Raw genomic sequence first — 26,212 nt, forward strand, 5'->3', positions numbered from 1 at the left:
ATCAGCTCTCAACTTGGTTAATTCTTCCTCTGATATGTTCTGTAAGTAGCCATGCAGCCCCTAAGACAGGATGTCTCTTAAATTTAGGTGCATGTTAAACTCATCTTAAAGACTTCCCTGAGCAAGACATTGCCGTTCCTGTTTACCTTTCAAATCAACACTCAACAAAATTTACTGCCAACTCTCCAAGCTGTAGTTGGTATGCACTTTAAAAAGTGTAAAGGAGATACTCAAAGTATTTATCTTTATTCACTTCACCAGTTTTGGGGTCCTGAGTTTAAACTGTAGCTGTTATTTACACTGAAAGTGTATTCATATAGACTATGGAGTCTCTTTTCCTTCCTCTGAAGATGGCTTACACTAACTGCATGTATATTCTGGTATCTCTTTAAACAATGGGGGCACAAAACCAAACCTATTTTGTCAGGTGTTCAGATTGCTACTTCTTTCCCTGTCTCCCAACTGAATTTCCCACTTGACTTGAGGCTTCAAGACCTGTCTAGGGTAATAGAAGGAGAAAAATTATTGCTTGTTCTCTGACTCTAATGAATGAACTGAGTAGGGGATCTGATGCCTTTGTGAGGACATCAGATGTCCAGTGGGATAACATGACAACTCAGTTGGTGTACTTCAGTATCATGCTATTGTGTACTGAAATTCTGGCATTTCCCTCATTGTCCCACTCTTACATACTGCTTTCAGTGCCTGCAAGTATTTAAGCAGCTCTGCCTACCTACAGAAATACCTGTGATACTATCTGACCACAAATCAATTCATTCTGCCTCTGAGAATGATCTCAAAAGGCACTCTAGCTGGTATGCAATTAGCTGTGCGTAAAAGAAACAACCACTAGATTAGCTTTGTTTTCTAAACAATCAGTCATGCTTGTATATGCAGAACTTCTCACTACAATGTTCTTTATGCCAATAACTCTGCATCTAGAAAATGACTCAAGTTCAGACACTCCAAATCTTACAACTAAATGTTGGTTGTGATTTGTTGACTTTAACTACTCTTTTTATGCAAAGAAACTCGCCTAATAGAGGAAGCCTGCCTAGCCCAGTAGAAACTATTGCAACAGTGTGTTTGTCCTTACTGACATTCAAGAAAAACTGCTGGACTGTGTGTATAAGACTGATTCATTGAGGATGTTTTAGGTAATTTAAGGACTCATATCTGATAGTAACCTCCAACAGAAAATGCTTGTTAGAGACTAGATGCTTTTCAAACAGCATTTGTTTTTTTGGAGTTGGGTTGGGCTTTTTTGGAGGGGGTGGGGAGATAATAGTTCATAAGGCCAAGAAATATGCAAGTTAGTTAAATGTAGGTTAGCATCTCTACTGCCTGCATGGCCTGCTTGTGGTAGCCCCAGCTGGCTTGTAACAAATAGTTATAGTGCAGATGACAATCATTATGCTGATTCCTCTTAACCACTCTGCCCCTGGAAAATGTCTCTGTGGGGATCTAAAGGGGCACAAGATCTATGCTCTAGATCATATGATAATGCTTAAAGTTGTATGGATGAGATCTGCCCCGTCTCACAGTGCAGCTTTGTCCCTGAAGGATTCCTTAGGTCATAGGTAAAACTTCCCTTGAAGGATGGCAGCTGTACTTTTTCCAGGAAGCATACGGGAAAAGTTGATGGACTGACAGAGCATGATCAAATTGTCTGAATGTGACAGGACTAAACATAGACTACAAGATGTGTTTACTTTCATTTTCATGTGCCGAAGGTGACTGTCAGCTCTGAGAACTCTAGTGATTGCACTGACACAACAGCAGACTGTAAGATCACCTTCGCTCTGGCACACAGTTGTTTCAGGTCTCATCCTGTAGTGGTCCAGATGTATGCTGTTAGTGGCATGGGTGCTGGAGCTTGTGCATGCCATAAGAGAAGTGGCTGACAGTCATTCCCAAATTAGTTAAAAATACCAAATTCTGACAAGCCTTTATCAAGTTATTTCGTAGTTCTATAAAGTCACAAATGGAAGAGGTCTGTGTTCTCTAAGTATTTCCCTGCTAGCAGTTTTGTGTATTGAGTCCAGCTGCCAAGCACTTGTAGCCTCTTACTGTTTTAGCATGTATGTTGGTAAATATCTTATCCTGCCAGTTCTAACAGGGTTACAGCTTGGCAAGACACATTACTAAAATAGCAGTTATCCATAGTCTAAAATCAAGGTATGTCCTAATCAAGCTGCTCTTAAACGTGGTGACCAGCTTTCTACAGGGATGCTTATGAACTGGCTATCGAAATCATATCACTTGTGCTAAAATTTTCTAAAACAGATGGCTTCCAAATACAACTGGCCAAAGTGTTGTCTGTTCATTACCTGTATTTCTTTCTCTGAGAAGGTATAACTCTTAAATGGTATGTTTCGCCTACTTTGCTTAAAGTACTGTTGGTAGAAGTTCTTACTGTATTGTTATTAAATATGGTCTGAAATCAGTGTGGTGATGCAACCCTTCTAAGAACTGACTTATCCGTATTATTGGCTAAACAGTATTTCTCTGGTATTCTTAAGGTTTATTAATTTTGTTAGTTATTGATGTTAGGAGGAGATTCTTACTTTTGATTCTTTCTTACACCTTGCTTAAAATATACAAGTTATGCATCACTGCTAGGTCGATTCAAATGTTTTAAATGATTGAGAAACTAAATCAAGTAGCTATACTTCGTGGCAATGAACATAAACATGTCTGTCATTATGTCATCTGGGACAGTCTGAAACTGGAGCAGGGATCTGCTTGAGTGTTCTAGCTATACTTTTTATGGTGTGTGCTTTCTCAGTGCTTGCTTGTAATAACTTGTGCTTCAAAAGGAGCCACTGAAGATGTTTACCAAAGGTGCTGCACTATAAAACTGCTGCTCTAACCTATAGCTCTTTTCCTCTGTTAGCACCACCTAATGCATCCCAGGCTTGAGGTCATGTGGCTGAGGAGCAGCTATTTTACTGCACCCTTTTCAGCGCTTTAGGAGGAAGCAGGCCTCCTTCATGCCAGGGAGGAAGTAAGAAAGAAAAAATTATCTCTAAACACCTTTTATTCCTTTGTTTCAATACTATAGTGGTCAGCTCCATTTAACACTTCATCAGGGGATGTTGGAATATTTTACTTGGCCCAGATGGAGGGAAGCTACGTGAAGCTGGGGTGGGGAAGATGGGGAAGGGATGTCCTTTATGCTGATAAGAGACAGTTTCTAGCAATCATGCTGAATTGGTGCAGGGCCAAACTGCAGGTTAAGCTGTAAACAGTTGCTTATTACCAAGCTATCACTGGGATTCTGTTCCAGTTTGATCTGTGAGTCCACTCAAAGAAAGTAAAATGAGAATATTTAGTGCACAATGATATAACCAGTTATATATAGTTGTTTACAAACCCTTTGGAGAATCTGAAATATGAGAAACCCTCTTCTGTGTTGTTCTGTTTTTTCTGAGGGAGAGTAATTATTTCCTCAGAGTTAGCAAAATCCGGCCAAAACCTAACTTCCCCATCTGTGTTAGAGGGTGAACAAAATTCTATGGATGCTTTCAAAAGCTTGCTTTAACAGTTTTCTGAGATTGAATGATGGTAATGCGTTTAGGGACTGGTAATTGGAGATAATTCCAATGAATTTGACTTTGCAGATGTTAATGATATGCTAGAGGAAGTCATCTTATGAAGATATATGCTGTGCTCTTTTTTTGTCTTGATCTATTGAATAGCTTCTGTAATTGTCTAATACATACTTTGGCAGTATTTGGGTTTCTTAAGCATTCACAGCCTGAAAAAAAAACGGCCTGCAAATTTTCAGAGCAGTGAATATATTGGTTCAAATGCCAGTACATGAAAATAAAATATTGTGCTCTTCATTGTAGGTACTGTAATATCTGCAAGAAATATTTAACTTTGCATATACACACTAAGTAATTGGTCCGGGCTTGACTCTCAATGGATGAATATTCATGCAAAACACTAGTCTCAACCTATTAAAGTATTGCTCATTCTGGAGAGTGATTTGAAAATCATTACACTGGTATACTTAATTTCCCACACTGTAATCAGGAGGACAGCCTTGGTGAAATAACTTGTAACAAAAAAAAAAAAAATGCTTGTAGCAATGATGTACTGATAATTAGGATTATTCTTGCACCACCAGCCCCACTGGGTTAGGCATTGTCCTTCCTTCTGCAGGAAGGTAAGATTGTTCTAGTTAATCCACTTGGTAATGTATTAAGATGTTCCCTGATGATAGCCTTATTTTTGTTTTCCTGTGTTGTCCTACCTCACTGAGACAGGGAATGAATCAATTTAATTCTGATGGGAGATAACTCTTGTGTTCAACATGGTTTAAGAACTTGAGGATCTTTTAGTAGGCAATGTTTAAGATAGGCCAGACTTAGCTTGTGCCAGATTGAAGTTTGACTGTACCTATCTGACCAAATTAGTGGATTTTTTTTTTTTAGTGAAAGTTATTTGCAGTGGTGTCAGACCATAACATATTTGCATACTGGCCTGAGTGATCTCCATCCCTGTGAGTCTGAGTTCTTTGTGTTTATGTGGTGGCTAGGTTGTTAATTTTTGGTTTTGAAAGTACTTAGCTGTTAGTGCTTGCTATCTTGCCCTTAACCTTTATCTAATTTTGGGTGTGGAACCTGATACTTGGAGATCCAGCTGTCACCAATAAGACATGCCTGTGTCTTGCCTGTAGTGTGAAACTGCTTCTTAGTGCCTGTTTTACCAGCATCACTGGTCCCCTGTTTTTCACTAGCTGGGAAGGCTTCTCTATTGCTATTTATGCCCATACCACCTTACCTGTTTACTTACTTAATGTATCTGCATTAATAAACATGAAGGTAACAGAAGCATACAAAGTTTTTTACCTAGCAGTAAAACAAAAAATAAGTTTAATCAGATAATGCTATCTCCCAAGTTTAAGAAAATAAAGTATTTCCTACTAAAAACAGTAGCAGCAGTGATTTAACAATGTAATCTGATCTGATATTAGTAACAGCCTGTGCCTTTAGGGAGCAGTATAATATCCAATCCAGTGGATAAAGTCTCTCACATTAAATTCTGGATCCATTTTAAAAAGATGGCTTCCCAGAATTGTTGAATTTTGTAAAGACCCATAGTTTCCTACATCTTTTTCCCAGTAATATGATCAGGCTGGGGAAATTACATTGGCCCCCAACATATCAAGCATGAGGAAATAGTACTGACTTACAGAGATGTTCTCCCTGATGTCGTGAGGACCTTCATCTCTCCTCCTTGTGTCTTAAGCTTTCTACTCCTTCCTGCATGTCTGGGCAGGAAAAGGGCCCATCAGAGGAGTTTGTCATGCACAGATTGTCATCTGTGACTGTATCACCAGGTCGTTCAGCATGAGCCAAAATCTTACTCTTGGTCATCTTCTGAGTAAGCTGGAAGGAAGGGGGTGGAAAGAGGGTCTGAAGAAACAAGGGGACTTCTAGTGAAGGCCATGTTTTATGGAAAGAAGTAGGCAGGAAACCCTGTGGAAGATTTTAATATTGGTAGGGCTGGAGTTGGAAGCCTGTTTATGTCAGGTTTTAATAATTTCTGGAATTTCACATGCATACTGAGGGAAGGGTGCAACAAGTCTTCATTAACCCTTTCCAAATGAACACACTCTTGCTCTTACATTTGGAGGGGGGTGTCATTGTTTGGATATTTTCATGGGGAGTGGAGGATGTCAGATGTTCAGCCTTAATAGTAGGAGAGCTATCAGAATCATTTGCTTCTCTTCAATTAATATATTTTTTCAAAAGTTATGCCTCAGCATAAGCAACAAGGCAGAGGTTGTAAAAGTCAACTGGATTGCAGTGTGTGAGGAGTCCTGAGAACAGTCAAAAGTTTGCATTGGAAGAAGTGACAAAAATGCTGCTTCTCCATGTCAGGTGGATTGCTCCATATCATCTTCATTTGCAATGAGCTGCAGAATGATTTTTTCCCCCCCTCCCAGACCTTGCTTTGGTGGCCTAAATTGTGTTGTAGCCTCAAAAGTAGGTCATGATGCAAAAGCACTGTGCTGGTTCCAATGACTTTTTTTTTTTTTTAAATCTCAGGTTTCAAGATGAACTTGTTAAAAATCTCATCTAAGCTTTCATTTGGTGTCAGTTGTAGGGTTGCTTAGGCATGGTATCCTTGTAGAACAAACTGGTTTATGCCATTGTGTTTCAATGCCTTTGATTACCTGAATGATAAATTAAATGTTAGGACATGTTAAATGTGGTTCTTTACTGCACCCAGTTACCCTTAACTTTTTTCCTTTGGCAGGCTTTTAGTGACTCAAAACAGGTTAGTCCAGTTTAAGACTATTTTAAAATTAGAGGTTGAATTTCCTCTCAGCATCTGGAGTAATATTGCTCACATATGGCACTGATTAGTATGTGGTATAATTGCATTTTTAAAAACAAATATAGTTTTCCCCCTTCAATAGGGTTAATACAGTTCTGTTTTTTGAAAGCAGTAGCTAAAATTCTGTTTGCATTTAACTATGTGAGAAGTCTTAATGTGAATTTAGACAGCTACCTGTCTATAACTGCTGCCCTTTTGAACCAAAGGCCTCATGACTCATATGATGGTGCTTCTAGAAAGTCACAGGATTTTTTTTCAGTCTAAACTTTTATGAAGGAATAACTTAATCAGACCATGGAAGGATACAGCCCCTTTGCTGAACTGCAAGTAGATCAGTTGAGCACATTTGTGCAGTTGGGCCAAAAACTCTAGGTATGTTTTCTAGATGCTTTTCTTCCTACTGCAGTGGCAGAACACTTGAGTTGTGACATGGGCCAAAGAAACTTCCCCTGTGGCCAGTTCTGTTACTATAAACAGCTGCTAATAATTAGCAACAGAGCCACAAAACAACTGGGGAGAAAATAGCTGCCTGTTGGCTAAGCAAGTGGTATTCTGCCTTGCATCTGGTGAGTACTAGGAGGCAGAATACGTGATAGTTCTCACAGCATGACTGAAGATCCTTCTGAAAAGGAGGTGTCTTGAGCTAGGCAGGTGAGTCTGCTTTTTGATGTTGTGGCTGCAGGGATCCACTGACAACTTGTCCTCTGTCAGCTGCAACTTCACACTGGCTTTGTGTATTGCTACCCAAAGTTATACTGGTAGTTGCTCCTGTTCTTCCCTTCCCCTGTTATGTTGGTATGGATCCGTGCAGCCATGTAATCAGACAAAACCAACCCGACTAAAAGGAATTTTTATAGCTTCTTGGACATGTTTTTTGTTGGCTTAGTTTCCAGCCTAGATCAGTTACACTGCCTGGTTCACTACTTAGATGCTGGTGTGGCTGTGCAGGAAGGGGTGGGAGTAAGGAACCTGGGGCAAAGAAAAGGAAGAACAGACTGCTGCTTTTAGGGGAAGTACTTGTTTATGCCAGTTTAAAGTAATTGAGAAATCTTGGTGTAAGCCGTATAAGCTGATAATGCATTTTATGTGATATTCCTATGCAAGCAGCTGACTGTAAAACAAAACTACCCTTGACAGCAATAATATAGTTTGCTGTTATGATTTGAAGCTGTGATCGGGTTTGTACTGCAAGGAGTATCTATCTGGTTTCAGCTGCTGCTACCTCTGTAGGGGAAGCTGCTGTCCCTATTGCAGGCGTGTAGAACAAAATTGTGGAGGAGTCCTCTGTACAAAATCTGTTGGATTGGCATTTTATAGAATCACTTTTAATGTATTTTGAGAATTGACAAATTTTTGTGAGGTAGTATAGCCATACTTGCAGATGGATGAAGGTCAGCCTTGCCTTTAAGAGCTGCTCTATCACAGCAATATGCTATTTGTCTATTGGCATGGTGGAGCACCAGAGGATTTGAACTCAAAACATTAGTAATTATCTTTGGATAAATGCCATTTTTCTCTTGAAAATGCACAAGTCCAAATGATGTATCATTTTGCAAGCCAGTTAGATGCTGAAGCAGAACTCGGTGTCCATTTTGCATTTAATCATAGAAGGAATAATAAGTGCTGTTTGTCTGCAACACGTAGAAGTGTTCAGCCAAACATTTATTTAGTCTGAGAAAAAGCCAGATAAACTCAGAATGCCTTTCTTTCTAATGCTAATATTAAAGCTGTACTTAAATCAGTCTAGGTGACTTTTCAAGAGATGGCCAGATTACTTGAAAACCTTAGCATAAACCAACCTGGCAGAAAAGTTAAGTATTTGGCAAATAAATTCAATGACTGGGCAATTACAGACTTGCCAGCTTAACATGATTCACTGGTGAAATAGTATGATTACTAGCATGTGTGTCTGTTGGGTATACTCACTGAAGAATTGAAGGAGGGTAAGGTGTAAGACTTGGGGAGGAAAAAAAAATATTGTTCTATTAGACTGGCAGCTTCTGGACTCTTACACTTCTAATCATTTGAATATTTCATGAAGTAGAAGTACACCCACACTGGGTTTTTTGTTGTTTATGGTTTTCCTGATGTCTCATGCAGAACATCATCCAATGACAACTGTGACCAGAGTAATTTAAAGCCCAGTTAAATTCTGTAAGAATTGCTTCTTAGCTATTTTAAGTGAGTGGTAAACAGTGAAGATACATTTGTATGTAATGATGGCTCAAAGTGTCTCTTCATTGTTCCTTTCAGGGTCAAGAAGGTAGAACTTTTAAACTGTAGCATCTTTGAGCTGGAGTATTTCCTTCGTCACTAGAAAACAATTCCTGTGAAGCAAAACTGAATGCAGCTCTTCACCACGATTTGAGGAAACTGATCAATGTGTATATTTGCATGTAATAGAAAATAATGAGGCAGATCATGAAGACAAGAGAGGGCTAGTTAAGTGATTGTTAGTTAATGCAATAAACTTTAAAGACCAGGATGAGAGGGAGGGAGGGATAGTTTGCCTCTGCCCAATTCCTGCCTTGTTCCCTTAGATAGTCAATAGTGTTTGGACAGAACTGATTCTGTCCTTTTCAGTTTGCTCATTCCAGTTTCTCTTATGCTGTGCTAATTTTTCCCTTCAGGACTTGGGATTTTAACTGGTACACACCTACCCTGTTGAAATGAATTGTTTCTTACACCAATAAATGCTTTAATGATTGCTTAATGACTTCAGAGGAAGAAAGCCCTCCTGAAGATTTGAAATCTTCTCATGGTATCCAGTTGGGCCCATTTAACTCTAATCTACTTGCCAAGCTTTATTACTGGTCAATAAAGTATGTGTGTGACTAAGCTATGGAGTATGCAGCAAGTTTCAGGTAAAGTCATATGCTTTGGCACTGGTTCAGAAAATCTAGTTGCTTGTTGAACAGTACGTTACTATTCCTTGATAGCAAGAGATATCTGGAAACATGCATTAAAAATAGACTCAAAAGATTTGAGCAGGATCACTGTTAACTGCGATTATTTTGGTATTGATGGGTGTACTACCAATTTTCTGACCTCCAGAAGATGGTATCACAAATGCAAAAAACACTGCTTGTCGACCTCTAAGTCCTAAATTTACAAAATACACTGAGAAGTGTGACAGAAGTCATTTGACCAAGGCACCGTATTGCATATCTGTCTACCATGAGCTTTTTGTGCATCTCTAGCATCTTAGTGCTTGCTAGGGAAAAGAAAACCATTGAATTTTGTGGGCCACAAATAGGACCTAGTTAACTCTTCCTCTTTGGAAAACCCTAAAGAAAGGCAGTAATTTTCCTGTGGTGGTTCTATAGTTCATGTGTTTTGTCTGTGAACGCTACCTATTTGAGGTGCAAGATCATTGTGATAATCTTGTCAAGCCTGTAATGTTTTGTGCATCACACAGTCATGACTTATCCCTAAAGATATAACGGATAAGATTACAAGCAATTTGAACAGCTTTTATAAAATTTTGCTTACAGATTAGTTTTCAGAATATATTACTTGCCTGTTATGTTGAAATAGTAAGCACTGCTTTATAGGTTTTGTCATTGTTGCAGTGTGGCCAAAGGTCAAAGTAAAACGCGCAATTAGGTTGAAGAGCTAGTGTAATCAGTCCCTTCCTCCCATAAACACTTTGCAAGATCAGGAATATTTCTGTATCTAAACTTATCTTCATATCCAACCTCTGTACAATGCCCAACATGAACCTCTTTGTGTGGCTGAAATTCTTCATTCTACTTCCTTATTCTGTTAGTCATGAAAATTCCTTTCAAAACTTTATGGAAAGTATGATGAGAGTGCATGGCAGAATGAGGGACATGATCTCAGCTTCCTGAGATAAATGCTGCCTCATGTGCCAGTTTACTTTTTAAAATTATTTTGTTTAGCTGCTGCATGGCTGGATGGTCAGAAAAGTACAGATGAAAGGGAAGCTGTCTTTCTGAAATCTTTTACCTCTTGACATCTGTTTGGGGAAGGGGTGCCAGCTTTCATAGTACCTAGTCTGCTTGACTGACAGGTAAAGTGTAAGCCTAATTCATCACTTCTTTAAAAAAATAAGGCTGGCCTATTTCTTAGGTGGACTCCATGCAGTAAGGCCTTTGAACCAAACCACATGAGTAAAGGGGACTGTATTGGAAATTACCATTGATATTCAATACTACAATTTTAAAAAATTATTGTCAAATAAGGTTTGGTTTTACTAGCCAACAAACATAAAAGTGTGCTGGATGCGGACATGGGAGCATGCCCTCTGGTATTTTAATCCAGCTCTTCTTTAGATGCCACTTAGTTTGGAGTACTTCGCTGCATAAAAGCTTCGGTAATATTTACTTCAGCAGGTAAATTAATTTGTCTCCCTTTTTGATAAGGAAGAATGCCCCTATTCAAACTTGCCAAATTCAAAATGAACTTGGAAAAAGCAGCAGCAGAATCTGGATCAGTCTAAAATCAGTATGAACACAACCTAGCAGGACTTGGGAAAGAACTGGAAGACCTTTCTGAGAGGCTCTTGTTATTCTCTGGCTCCTGTACCAGACATGCACTTGGAGTCAGATGAAAGTGCTTCAGGAAGACTAGCATGCTTACCACAAAATTGGCATAATGGAACAGTAATTCTCTGTTCCTTTAGATAAAACCTGTCCATTGTGCCTCTTGCTATTGCAGATGAATACTGTAACTGCTTTTTCTGGCATGTTTAAAATACACTGTTCTTATCTGTGTCAATTACGGCTTCAAAGTCTACCTCCATCCATCATCCATTATTCCTGTCTCTTAAATTATCTGATCGTTCCCCATCATCTTCCACTTCAAGAATAACTTTTTCAGTCATCCCTTAAGAGTCTTGCTCAAATAGGCTAAATCTCAGATATCTCAAATCTCTTTTGTCCTGCCTCTTTATCCTTTCTGGTGACAAATGCTCCCAGCCTGGTATCATTCTTCTTGTGTATGCAGGCTGCCCCAGTGCATCATAAAACATTCTGGTGTGATGAGCTGCCTTCCTTTCCATGCCACATTCTGCTACCCTGTAGCTGCGTATTAAATGAGGTGCTTAGGCAAATTGAGTTAAATCCTTCATAGACAGTGACAGGAGGGGAAATTAAGCAGAAGAAAACACTAGACTTTAAAGCCTTCTTGTACAGGAGTGTTATCCATGACCCTTAGTCTGTAGTACAGCACACATGTTCTGAGTGATTTCTGAGTAAGAGCTGATATGTAAACTTTTAAATGGTACTGAATGTAATTTTGCCTGAGTCTGCCAGCAATTAAACATTTTATGACTAGTCTGTAATTAAAATAATTGCTCCTCGTCTGGAACCTGTATTTGGTAGGTTTTACTCACCCAGAACTCGTATTATGAAAAGTAGATGTGTGGGGTTTTTAAATACACACAGTGCTTAACTTTATTATAGCCCTTCAAAGATTGAATTGAAACCTCAGACACCAAAGCAAAGAGAATCACATCCTTTCCCCCTCCTGATGCGAATTCAACACTCTGCTAACTACCGGAAGGAGGCAAATGAACTCTGCATGCTTAGCAAATTCAAACCCTGACTGGTGGAAAGAAAAACCTTTATAAAAACAAGGTGCTTATGAAGAACTTGAATCCTGTCTGTGCTATAATTCAGTAACACTGGGCACTGCATCTCAAATCCTCCTGTTAATTCTGAGTGGCTGGCGAAATGCTTTTCTGGGGTCCTTTTTATTTTGAGCCATTTAATGTTTATAGATTAAAACTTGGAATTTAAAACTTGACTTATAGCGCTTGTGTTCAGTAAGTTATTTTCTCTCATGTGATTTAAAGGTTTGATTAGCTCCAAAGCAAAGTATAGTATTAAATTATTGAGGTGAACAAATTGGAGACCTCCAGTAATCTTGAGGAGCCTGAGAGCAGAAAAAGCTGAGACCAGAAAAGATGCTTTTGAATGGAAGAACAAAATAAACACAATAAACGCACTGTGGGTACAGCACGAAGGAGGGTATCAGCAGGAGGGAGAGCTCAAGATGATGTTCCTGTGCTGCACTTTTCGTCAGTGTGTGTTGGGTCATGCAGAAACACGAGTTGCTATTATGATGTGTTTTAAACCCCAAACATGTCATCTTTTTCTTAAGACTCATTTTTAGGTTCACTGCTTAATGATTTGGTTTATGCTCTAGCCCACAAAGAGTTTTTGTTGCCACAACTGAAGGGGCAGGGAACTGCTGCATGGGGACTTCTTCAGCCAGCTTTGCTGCCAGAGCCAGCCTCTTGTGGAACCATACCCCCGAGGAGTTTTGTCCTGGGATAGTTCAGTCACACTGTGTACCCAGATGTTAATATGCATCCTTCTAGTACAAACATTATGTAATCTGACTTCTTGTAAAGGCTTGCTTTCTTTCTCCTAAGTGCTTAAACACATTTTGATTGACGTGGTACAGTATATATGTCTGCTTAGACTTTGTGGCACAAAAGAGGGGGAAATACAGGAGGAGCTTCTCTTAACTGATTGGAATGTATTTTAATAATTTTAATCTATGGTGGAACATATTGTACCATTCTACTTTCGTGGACTTTAGAAGACTCATAGGATGTGGGAGTAAGATGCTTTGGTCTTGTGTGCAGAAAGTGAAGACAGATGCATATGCTATGTATATCTTCCTTAAAAGTTTAAATATTTAAATATCAATCCTTAAAGGTATCTTCCTCATATCTTATTTTTGCTCATGCTTGCTTTGAGGAATATCTTCATTATAGGATGGTGTGATAATTACTGCAAAGTAATTGGCAGCTTCCAAAAGTCTAAACGGAGATGTCTGTGTGGCCAGTGAGTAAATGGTAATTGATGAATCATCTTCCTGGCATAGTACTGGAATATCCTATGCTATTTCTGAAATGGAACCTGCATTAAATTTCCCAGAATTTGTTGGTCTTATGCTTGATGTTCTGAGGATCTCAGACAAATACACTGATAATATTCTTCTGTGACTTCACGTAGGACCATAAACAGGAGGAACTTATGAGTACAGTTAAGGATCATTTAAATATGAGGAGTAACTGCATTTCAATGGAAAGTCCAGAGGTAGGAGGGAATGTGGAATAAAAGACCCTACAATAGGCAAGGACAATAGAAAGCATTAAGCAGGAAATAGGGTATATGGTTAAGGGGGGGGGGGCACAATATCCTGAAAAATGCTATTGAAATTTTTAAATGCTTGCTCTTTGTTGCAGATTAATCAGCCACTCGATGGGGATTAACAGTGGAGCACCTCTTTGTGTCGCCTTTCCACCCCTCTGTAGCAAGAATAACAACTTCAGCACTTCTTCAATAATAATTATGAAACTGGTATTAACTGAATGGCAATTATGGATTTTTAACTCTAACTCACAGTAAACCAGCAAGCCATATGTTGAAATTCCTACCAAATAGCTTTTCATTCTTAATGTCTCGTATCTATACAAGAAGTTGCAAGATACCTGTTTGTACAAGAGGAATATAAGCATTACTTGCCTGAGGAACAGAAGCTGAAAGAGAAGACACCTTAACTTGTTCGTGGAGTTATGGTAGTATTATTTATATAGATATAACAAATATATATATTTTTTATGGTAATGAAAATGGCTCCCCAGAATGCTGACTCGGAATCTATGCAAGTTCAAGATCTACCTGTGGTACAGCTTCAGAAAACAGAAAACAAGGAGAATGAAAGTGGGGAGGAGACCATTAGTGAAGGATCCATAGACCGGATACCAATACGCCTGTGGGTGATGCATGGTGCAGTAATGTTTGGCAGGGAATTTTGTTACGCCATGGAGACAGCTTTGGTAACACCTGTATTGTTACAGATTGGTAAGTAATTCTCATTTCTGTTAATTGAAACTTTCTATATACTTTTGCATTGATTGAAGTCGGAGGAAGAGGGAAGTGGGGTCTACCAACTAAAAATACATAAGGCAAAATAGATTTTGTTTTTTTTCCACTATTAGCTATGCCACAGATTCAGCTGGACAACCATGTTGAAGTGGGAAGGATTTCTGTATTCATTCACCTTCTGTCTGATATTGCTTTTCTCTGTAAAAATTTTAACCTGATATAAGTCTAAAATTCTTTAGTAAAAGGTAAGTGTCCTAGAAACATTAGACTATAAAATATTGCAGTGAGGCTCTCCTCATTTATGAGGAAAAGTTTCATGTTACAGTACTTTAGAATTAACAGACTGGTGTTCCCTACTACTTGTGGAATACTGCATTTATTTCACCTAGTGAGTCTTTTATGTGATTGATCTGTCACATGAATACATATAAATAAGTTATGATAGCAATAACTTTAGATGGGGGTTTAGAGTAGGAGCAGACAGTGTTAAATTTTGTGGCAAGTACTGTAATTAGGTTTCCAATAAACTGCTTACAGTATCAACAGTATCTGGTGTTACCTTTATCAAATGCAGAAAATCATGTTTTCTATCAGATAGCAGAAAACATTACATGAAACAAAGTACTGGATTGTGCGTGCTTTCATGAGTGAATAAACCAACGATGTGTGTGCACTGTGTAAGTGTATATATAACATATGCATATTATGTTTGCTTTGGCTTATACATGCAGTTGTGCCTTACAGCATGCTCAGTTATGGTCAAACAGAAGCACTTGACCAATTCTCTAAAATAATGTTTATTGAATACTATTTACAGCATTATTTTAACATTGCAAGATTTGCATCTCAAATGAAACATCTATATTTTTGTATTTGATGTGACAAAAGGACAGAAGAGATTGAACTTGTGAGCGTGCAATATAAATTCTTTGGTGCAGTTTTCCTGCAGTTAATGTGCTTTCCTATGAAACTAGTCCATTTCTTTGGAATCAATAGAGGGATTAATAAGTGCAGTTAGTGCTGTGAGAGATGCTGATGAGTTATGCCTCCAAGTTTTCCTGAAAATGTTTGTTTTCAGAGCTCATCAAATGACCTTTTTTGATCTATTGGTGGCATAGTTAAAATAGATTCTAAGTCTTCCCCAAATAGAAGCTTTCTCATCAACCTGACTTGCTGAATAAAACATATGCAACTTCATCCAGGGATGTTTATAATGTCCATAACTTTTGAGGTTTTATCTTTTGGGGAAATTGACATTTTGACCTGAAGTAATTTGTACTAGCAGTGTTGGTTCAATTTCTGTCTACCATGAATATAAAAACTTGCATCCTGCTTTGCATGGAGCAAGCCCCTGGTTTTGCAAGTGACCTGCACTTTTTGGTTTGCTTTCTCGTTTGTGCTGGCACTTGGATGTTTAAAATGTTTAAAGAAACTGGCTTTACCTTACCATAGAGTAAGGTCAGACAGTATAAATAAACCATTCTCTTAATTGCTGACCAGTCTACTAGTTTACGTTTCTTTTGTGAGCTCTTTTAGCAGATCTGTTTCCTCCAGATAATTGAGAAATATCTCTTCCCTTCCTTCCCTAACCCCAGTGATCAAAATAACATTGGGATTTGGGGGAAGGAAAGAAAAGAGCTCTCACTTCTAGAAAAGCTGGCAGATCAACAAAGCAATGCAAAATGTGGGGATGCAATGGTGATGTTCCATGCCATGGAGATAAGAACTGGAGGTAGCTGGTTACAAATGTTAGCGCTTTAGGAACGAAATGAAATCTTTGTGCTCTGGCTTATGTTCCCTCAGCAGGGGAATAAACAATGTTGCATTCACCAAAGAGTTAAGTTATTCATGGGTGATTTATCTAGCTTGTTTGGTAATTACCTCTTACATGGTTCTGTTTACCTTTATCAACCTCAACATCTGTCTGCCTCAACATGAGCTATATTTATTCCTCACTGGAGGTGGTTGCATATAGCTGCTCAACTGCTGTAATATTCCCTTTGTTTCTTGATTTGGTAAAACCAATGTTCAGTTGTTTTCTGTGAGATTAAATTGGCTTGAGAAACTATTTTTGAGAAGTGGCACCTGGGGAAGTGTGGTGATTCAACCCACTAACTTTGCTTATAATAAATTGAAGAACCAGAAGCATTTTGCCTATGCAAAAAAGACTGCCTTACAGATGTATGTTGAATATTAACCATTAAGCTTCATGGTGTGTGTTTGTGTTCTTTATCTCTGAGAACTGAAATAATCTGAGATTTTTATCAGGTACCACCATTAAAACCTTAGGCATGTTAGTATGATGTTATACACTTTCTGCTTGCAGGTATTTGACTTTACTCACTGTGTACCCTGGGTCAGAGGTGTAGTTATGATTTGGCAGATGAACAACCTGTCCTACTTGTTCTGTAAAGCATGAGATTTCAGCAACTCATGGAGCTGATAGTCCTTTGGGTACTCCCTTTCCAATTCAACAGTAATTGAATTCTCAATGTGTTTTGAATTTCCTAAAGTTTTGAGTTCTTAACAAAAGAACCAAAAGCAGCAGTGAGAGCTGCTTGGATTGATGGATACTATGAATTGGAAAGGTCTGCGAGTGCCCGAGCTGCTATACTCTTACCGAAATAAGTTCTGATTTGTAATTTTAATCTTTATCTTTATTGCTATGCTTTAGATTGATGTTACATTGCCTTGCCAGAAATGCAGCTACAAATCCAGAACAGTCTTGTACTCGTACATGGGCTGTAGTAGCTTAGCAACAAGAAAAAGCCAAATATATATTACGTGTTTTTTTTATTCTAACTTGCTTTTTGATTTCTCACCTTAAGAATTCAAAATGAAGCAGCTAACTTATTTAGAAGAATTCAGAGGATATAAAAATATGCTGACTATGAGAAGAGGAGGTGTGACTCCATATGAAATTATATTAGTTGGCACTCTCACAAGTTTTGATGTCTAGAAATCTTCATTAACCTTTTTGAGACCCATTAAATAGACTGTTGCTTGCAGCCATCATTAAAACTTCACTAGAAAATAAACTGTCAGCACCTTCAGTGCTCTAGGTTTTGTTCATTGGTCCAAGGTTTGAGAAACAGAGTGATTTTGTGTTACTTTTGAGTATATTCTGTGCATTAATGCTACTGTTTGCTTCCCTTGTCACATTTCAGCCCTGTATGATAAACTCCACAGGAGCAGGACGAGGCCTCTGTCTTCCAAAACATCTGGTACTTAATGCTGTTTATCTATGAGAGGGTATTAAAATCCCTGCTGTTGTTTATAAATGACAGTGTATTTTCTTCCATCATAAAACTTGGCTTCTAAGGATGAAATCTCTAAAACTCCTTCCAGTTCATAACCGTTCATCAAAAGTTTGGATATATTTTAAAAATTATTTAGCAAGGAATTCTGAGTGAATAAAAGTGAGGAGAAACTGATGACTGGTATGGTGTAAACTTAAAGAAACTGTTAGCTTTTTGAAAAAATCTGTTCAATGAAATCACGATACATGGCTTCTGTTAATCTGAAATTAGCAAATTATATTATTTGTTAATAGCTTAAAGCGTTATTTCAGTTGTAATTCAAGCACAATTTGGGTTGTAGTGCAACCAGTAAATCCATTTTAGTTGTTCTGAAAGGTGGGATCCACATGCTTGTTTCATTAGGACTGCAGAAGAAAAAAAATAAATCTGTATTGTGACTTGGGGTGGTGGCTGCTTTTGGCATGAAAAACTTGCTGTCAGTCTAATAAATAGTGGTAGCTGTAAACATGAAGTTTCATGTTTTATATTTAATATGATAAAAACTTTGCCAAGCCTTTACTGTTGCTTCAAAGGCTCTTCCCAATGCTATTGAGTGTTTTATGAATAGTTAATAAGCACATAAGCGACTGTCAGCACCAGAACTGTTCCTCGTTCCCCTGCATAAATTAAATATATTACACTAGTGCTTTTAAAAAGAAACTATGTACATTCGCATAAGAAAAACATGAACTGTTTACATGTGCTGCTTACCTTTATAATGTCACTTAAATTGAGGGATGTTTCTCTGGTACAGTACAGGAATACCCTCGATTTTGGTACATTTCCTATCTGAGTGCCTATCTGTGATGTCATTACTTTGCTTTGTTGTGGGAGTTAATGGGCTCTTGTAGTAAACATGAGCTAGTCTACCATTAAATATTGAAGTTGGTCAGCTCAAGCTTAACCCTGAGCATGGTGTTCTTTTTAGGCAATAACTCTAAGGAATAGCATTTCTGGAAAAACTGTATTTTGGTGCTAATTAATAGATTTTAATAAAGTGAGAGGTTGAGCTAAGGAGAACAGAATACCATAGGATACTTCTCTTTGAAGAAGAAATTATTTCTCATTATATGCTTTTATATTTTATATCCTTTTAAATGAGCAAAATACTGTGGTTGCTATGTGTTTTATGTGCCTCGTATATGTAGAAAAGCAGAGGGGTTGGGCTGTCATTTCTCAGTTAAAGCATTTAGACATAATATCTCAGGAAAAAAAATTATTATCTAATGTTCAAAATCCTTCCAGCCTAAAGCTTAGCAGACCATGCTTAAAGGGTCTTGAAATCTAGTTCATGTGAAATTGCCAGTATGGAAAAAATGTGTTAAGCAGTAATTCAAACTGCTGATTCTGAGGAATCTCAAAGTGGTAGCTGAGAGGTTGTCATGCTGAAGAGATTTAATATTATGGAGTGAACTTTTTAGTATGAAGTAGTGAATCTCCCCATTGAAATTTAGTGTTGATACCTGTCTGAGAAGAATGTATGTAGGTAGAGAGGAGATTATGGAGACATATTTAGAAACCAAGCATAAAATGTTACAGATAAGTTAGCTTTTAGGTATGTTTCTTCAAAGGAATTAAGGTATCAGTTGCTGACTCAATTCAGTGTGGAAAGGGATAGTCTTCCTAAGGCTAAGCCTGAGATCAAAGGAAATCTAAAAACCTTAAAGAACTGGTGGGGGAGAAGGGAACAAAAGAGTTGGATGAGCTTTTAGAGGCTGCCTATAATGAAAAAAGGCAGACTGGCTGGAAAAAAAAAAAAATCTCGCAGATGGAGGAAGCTCTTCAGTATAAAGCAGCACTGACTCTATTTTAACTCAAGTGTTGAGTTTATTCCTCATCTCTGCCAGAGCCTACATTTATCTTAAGGTTATATGTGTATGTAACTGTCTTTCTACAAAGCTGTATTTTAACTGTTTGAGCTGTGTCTTGTCTTACCTGGAAGAAACTGTTTGAGTTGCTGTAATCTGGTCTTTGACTCTCGAAGTTAAATATCTGTACAATGCAGCTGCATCTGGGCTCCCAAGCATATCTGCATTTGATGCTGAGAGTGAATTGCAGGACTTGAATTCCTCCTTGGAAGAATTAATGGCTTGAGAGCTGACCTGTCCCAAGAGGGGACAGTAACACGGCTAAGCTAAAGACAAGAATTGAACTTACAGTAGATCCAGAAAACCTAAATAGTAAACACTTAAATACATTTTTCAGCTTTGTTAGTTTTGAAGCTAGTCTTTAGGATCATGTAAAGTTTGTATTCAGATCTCAAGTGGTGGAATATATAAAATGGCAAATATTGTGCCTGAAGCCCATGTTAATTGCCCTATAAAACCTCCCCACCCATCACTTTTTACTTATTGACTAATTTTGTGCCCATTAAGGGGTTGTGTAAGACTAATTTTATTGTATTTTTTTAATCAACAAGTCAGGTTTTCATATCATGTATCACTGTTCTCTTACATAAAATACCTTTTGACCTCAAATCAACAGCAGCACAGTTACTGAACACATTTAGTCCTTAGTGGAAGGTTTGGTTAAGAGTGTTAAAGGCACCTTTAAAAAGAAAGGTACGATGCATCTATTAAGATTTTTAATCCTGGAGCAGTAGGAGCAAATGGTTTATTTGGTTTATTTTCATATTAAGGCAAATGCCACATGGTCTGGCAGTTGTGCAATAACTGTTACGTACAGAGCTTTTTTTTATGTCACTGTTCTGTTTTTCTTTAAGTAACACTGACTGTGGCCTTCAGAACCAGACTGATAACACATGGCAGATTTTCAGCTGGGGTAACATGAGGATTCATGCTGTCATTGGGGTTGTACAGACTGTGGAACTTTGGATGAACACCCTTACTAGGAAAGGGAAGTTGAGTGAAAAGGAATTCAGAGGCTTCTACCATAGCATGATACATGTTTCCTATTACTTAGCAGTAGGTAACTTTTTGTTCCTTTTTTTTTTTTTTGCTGAATAAGGTCTGCTAAAGAAGCTGCTTCTAAAATAAGTCTCATACTTGCTCTGGTGTTATTTTCTGCCATCCCAAATCTTTAACAAATGTCCTTGATCTTTTAATTGTGTACTGTGGGAATGTTAATACTTCCCCCCCCCCCCCCCCCCCCCAGCGTAAAGAATGTTCACAGTAAAAATTGTATGTGAGAACACTTGAATACTCATAAGTTTCCTTTTTGAGAGCTTGTGTGATCTGAGGTTAGTGTGAGTGAATATACATGACATGCAAGAAACATTACCAGGTCTGATAACTGTGGACTGGTAGAAAAAGCACATTCCATGACAAAACTAACTGTGTGAAAATGCAGACTGTTGGCTCTTATATAAGGATGGAGGTTTAAAGGCAATTTTTGACTTCATCATCTCCGTTTTTTTCTGTAGCTATAGACGTTTTAGTCTGATTTGTGGCAAAAACTTGAGGCCTCCAAAAATAATCACACCCTAAGAAGGAAATGGACATCTCTATCCTTATGTAGATGCTTCTTTCTGCTAGTAAATCTTTCCTGTCCTGCATGCTGCCTCCTTTATATCTTGAGTAGCCAAGGTTTGAGAGAGACTAAACTTTTTGGAATGACTTAGGAATATTTTGACATCTGTGTTTCCCTTCTTTCCCAAATCTCTTGTTCTCTCATGTAGATCTAGAAAAGCAGCAGAAATAATGACCAGTTAATAACACTGCTGCAGGCTAGTAGTGGTGAATGGCTATGGGACTGTAATAAATTATAAGCAGATTATTAACCAATAGCTTCTAAATTCTTTCAATCTATTGTAAATGTGCCTTTTGCTTCTCTTAACACTGGGTCACTGAATTCTCTTTCAACTCTTTCTTCCCAGACATACTGGACCCACCTTCTTGCTATAGCCAAGACAAGCCTGTAGGTTGTCTTCTGTTTTCAAGGGCAGTTCTTGAGTAGAAAGGGATATATATATATATATATAGGACTCAAAGAACTGCAGGATCCCTGTACTTTTAGTGCTTCTTCACTATGATTTCTTGTGGGTCATGGGGAAAGGATGAGAGTAGGGGCAGAATATGGCCTCCTGAAAATGTGCTAAAATTGAGTGGTTTTAAATATGCACCTTTACGCAAGCTCTTTTCATAGCCTAAACCCTTCCTCTTAATTTGCTTTCCACTCTCAGCCAAATTTTTTAAGCCCACACCTTTTTATACTTCTGTCTAAACACCCTCTAGGAGAGCAAGGCGTCAGGTGAACCTGTGAATGCATGTGCATGCACAACAGCACAACAGCCACCTGAGTTTCAGTTTGCTGGTCAGAATTTTTGACCCTCACCTCTGCTCGAGAGGTAATTTTTGCCATAGCGATAACAGATGAAACATGATAGTGCTTCCATGCTCTTTATTACAAAGTAATTGCCACCAAGGCAATTTTCCAGCAGGCAATTGCCTGTTCTTTACTGTAAAAAGAAACCTTTCAGCTCTTTGGATGGGGTTCTGGTGGCGGAGACTTGCAGATGCAGAACTGAGATTTGGGCACCCAGCTTTTGAAACTTGCAAGGCCAGGACTCAAATCAATGGTTTTCTATTGAACATGGATTATGAAACAATTTATGAAAAGGGAATGGTTGAGAACTCCTTAATGAACAGGAGTCTTACTTTTCAAGGAAATAAAATTAAGACCACTTTTGAAATTAAACGAATGTTAACAGGCTATTGCCAAATCACATAATGCTTTAATAAAGCTTGCTTCAAGAGGATTGTCAAAGCTTCAGCCCCCTTAAGCTCTATTCTCCTCTGAGTCTCCTGTGTGCTTGTTGCAAGTGTTTCTGTTGTGATGCACTCGCTGGGACTCCATTTTAATCATCCTCTTTTAACCAAACAACAGTTGAAAAGGTTTCAGATATGCTTCCTGCAGGCTATTTTGCAAGAAATTATTGGAAAAGTTTTGAGCTGCTGATTCAGCCTGATAAGATCTAATAAAAGTCCATTTAACTAAACAGGGAAAAAACAGGTCATAGATTTTATTTACATGGGTTTAGATAAATCCCCAATAGCTTGTGTCACTCCATAACCATATTCTTCTCTCTGAAATCTTGAGTGACTGTGGACGCACAGCAGCACAGATGCAGATTTTTCATAAATAAACCCAGCAATATACTATATTAATATTTGGTGATCTTCAGTTGGAACCTCACAGTGGATTTTTACAGTGTAGAAGAGGCAGAGCATGTAAACTGAATATGACCTGTTTTTCTACAGAAATAAACTGGATTTAAAAGGGCTTCATCAGACAAGCATAGCTTGCCCACAGTCAATGACCTGAAAGCCTAAACTCTGCAGAGAAGAGTAAGATGAGTAGGTAGTGAAGGAGCAGGGCAGACTTTTGCTGGGGACAGTAATGGGCAGGTAATGGCTGGCAAGAGCACTAATGTACTTAGCAAGTGCTGCTAGACCTGGTAGGCAATTTGACTTCTGCTTTGAAACTGAGAAGAGATTAAAGTCCTTTATTTATTGTCACTCCTCATTTGGGGAAAAACGTGTAATCCATGTTCCTACTGCTGGGGAGGATGTCTAGCAAACAAGGTTTCCCCCTTCCAGTTCCTGTCATTGGAAACTGTTAATTTCATGTAAAATAGCATAAAAGTTCATGAAATAAGGTCTTCCAAATAACTTGTGCTGTCACTGTAGCATCTCAGCTGTCCCTATGTATACGGGATTCCTTCGTAAAGTTTATGAAGTTGTTTCAACCTTGAAATGCCTGGTGTCCATGTGGCAGTCTGAAAAGTAAAAAATCGGATGCAAATATCTTCTTGGGGTTGGGTAATGAGAAGGGTTTGAGTCTGAGTTTGTTATATAGAGGGAGTGGTGACTGCTGCATTACACTGCTCTACAGCAAAGTTAAATGCCATCTCACCGGGCTGTGAGGAGTGTTCCTTGTGAGGACAGAGCTGATGTTTTGGGTGGACACAGGTCCTGGGCAGCTGGACCCACCCAAATGCTCCTGCATGTGACCCCACCAACATTTTTCATAGCAGCTGGAGATAGACTTTGGAGAGAAGTCAGATGAGCTTCAACTTCGGAGGTCGAGGAGTTGAATGCCAAAATCACAACTTTATTGTCTACCTCCAGAATCCTTTACCAAGTAAAAAGCATTTTAGCAAAGCAAACTTTCTGTAAATAGAGGCTGAATTGCCTGGAAGCCGGAACTGCGGCCATAAAGTAATGTCAAAACACAGCTGTCACTGTGACAGGCAGTCTTCAGAAACAGCTTCCACAATCAGCTCAAGAAGCCTTAACACGCTTCCAGAGCGATTCGACTTTTCCCTACAGAAGTGCTCATGTGGAAAAAGGTGACTAGAAAGGATCAGGCCTCACAGTGGCTCAGTTCTGCCCTCGGTGTCAGTTTTGTCTTTGGCAAGTGTCCTACCATAAGACAGTTCAATCTCTTCTAATATGCCAATAAATTTTATATAGCTTCTGCTCAGATCATCCTAACCTTGAATTTCTATCCTCCTCTGGATCCCGATTTATGTTCTTTCTGGCTCAAGTGATAAACTGAGCTGGATCATTTTCTATGTGTTCTCATGTGTAGACTGCTTAAAAACCCAAATTTCCTTCTTTTATCACTTGTGCTGTTCTGTAAACAATGGCCTTTCAATAACTCAAACTATCAGAATTGAGGCCCCCCAGGATAATTTGCAAATTTCAGAATTATTTTGCTGATTTTATTATATGAGCTCTTGATCTGGAGGTATTTTAATACCTCCTACAAATGTTATAACTGGACACTGGAAATTAAAGGATTTATTTCGAGAATGAAGATCAAGCTCACGCACTTTGGAGAAAATTAATATTAAATTATTTATTCTAAAATTAGTATTAAACTTTGACTTCCAGGAGAAATCTTCATGAATCTTAAACAACAAAATGCCTCGGCTATTCAGATAAATAATTGTTTACCAGGGTTAATTAGTTGTAGTGGATATGGTTGCAGCATTCACTGTATTTTCCTTGCTTGATTTGGAGAGTCAGGCATCGTGTCTTACCAAGCCAGACATTTTCTGGCAAGGAAATGTCATTACAGGCATACCTGCTGTCTTACATGGACTCCATAAGGTGACTTAAAAATGACTGTGTATCATACTCAGATGCAAATTAAACAACTTACGTAGCAAGGGGATGCCACTGCAGCCTCAGAAACATCTGATCTGGTATTTTGTTCCAAGTTACAACAGAAATGAAGAACAGATGTGCTATGCTCTGTTCCTTCTTTCTCCCTTTGAGTCGTTATTCCGTAAAAGTTTTTATAAAACTAGGTTTCTGGTTACTAGACTTCAGTGTCAATTTATCACCTCTGTATCTGCCTTTTTAGAAAAATTGCTTATTTGAAGGGTTTGGGTTTTTTCGCTAAGGGATATTCTTAATATTAATGACTTTACAACATAAATTGAATGATGCTTACTTTATACTGACTTCAGATAAGAGCAGAAGGAAACTTTTTCATCTGCCTGAAATGAAAATTGAATTTAAAATTTTTTTCTTTCCTTTTTGGTTCAACAAATACCAGTATGCAAAAAATAGTTTACAAATGGGACCTGGCGAGCACCTCAGGTCATCTGCAGTGACCTTGTGGTGAACAGCAGGGCTGACACCCCTTCCCTAGTGATTTGCTGGGACCCCGGAGATACAGACACATTGTCTAACAGTGGGGAGATTTCAGGGTATTTGGGGAGGTAATAAGAAAGTAAGATGATGTGACCAGTTAAAAGGCTGAGAGTGGCTCTTTCTCTGTCATTTAATTAATGAGAAGTTCTAATAAGTGCTCCCTCCTCCTCTGAGGTAGGCAAAGTCATGAGTCATAAATCTTGTGCCAGGGACTCCATCAGTTTGGATAGCAGTCAGCATGTGCAAGAGTTTACAGAGGTAAATGAAGGGGAAGGTTATTTTGCACTGTGGATTCCTACCCCAGTGACATGGCAAATACATTTTAAAGAAATTTTAAAATGTTTTTAAGCTGTAACCTTCAGAGGGAAGGGTTTAGTACAACTTCTCCTCTGTCAGATGTGAAAGGATTGCCAAATTAGGTTTCAATCTAAAGAATTATTTAGGTTTCCTTTGTTGGGTGACTGAATAATGCTGTGTTGCTAACTATACCTGTAACTCATATGTAACTCATTCCATTCTTTTATAAATTCAAATGACAAGAAAAAGGTTATGCGGAGTGATGTAAAACTACTTTTCACAGTACTCTAAAAATACTTGTCTGGTTGTTTGGAAAAGAATTCTGGTCTACTTTGTCCCCATTAGGCCCTAATTCTCATAATTTGCATGTTTAAAAGGAAATGTTTGCTGGCTTATTTGCTGGTGTGCTCTGCTTGTTTAATTTAAGATTTTATTGTTAAATTTATCCTTCCTTGTATAGCCTCACTGATTGTGAAACTTAACACCTACAGGTACAGACCGCATATAAAAGAGTCTGCGGTAAGAAGCCTTTTTCATCTTGTGTGATTACATTTCTTTTTCAAGCTATCAATTCCAGTTATTTGGTGCAAAGTGACTCTATAGATCTCATTATCCTTCATGTAGAAATGCAAGACATATAATTTTTAAACAGCTCAGTAAGGGTGTGGGAGCCACTCCTCGGGGCTGCAGTAAGTGTGTTATTTGGAGTGCTGCCTGAGACTTGGGGGTTAAGTTCTCCTCTAGTTACCAAAATTTCTTGCGTGTGCAACTT

General features: G+C 38.3%; 1 protein-coding gene across 3 annotated transcripts in view; it reads left to right on the forward strand.

Annotated features, from left to right (window-relative positions):
- SLC45A4 (solute carrier family 45 member 4) overlaps window positions 1-26,212 on the forward strand; it is an 88,193-nt gene that overhangs the window by 35,291 nt on the left and 26,690 nt on the right. For all 3 annotated transcript variants that reach the window (XM_033011769.2, XM_033011768.2, XM_042785926.1), the window contains exon 2: window positions 13,577-14,195. In XM_033011769.2, coding sequence (XP_032867660.2) covers window positions 13,952-14,195 — 244 coding nt within the window. In that variant the 5' untranslated portion in view covers window positions 13,577-13,951. The remainder of the gene's footprint in view (window positions 1-13,576; window positions 14,196-26,212) is intronic.

This window comes from Tyto alba, unplaced genomic scaffold (genome assembly GCF_018691265.1).
Source record: "Tyto alba isolate M040663 unplaced genomic scaffold, T.alba_DEE_v4.0 Super-Scaffold_9, whole genome shotgun sequence".
NCBI classification, from domain to species: domain Eukaryota; kingdom Metazoa; phylum Chordata; class Aves; order Strigiformes; family Tytonidae; genus Tyto; species Tyto alba.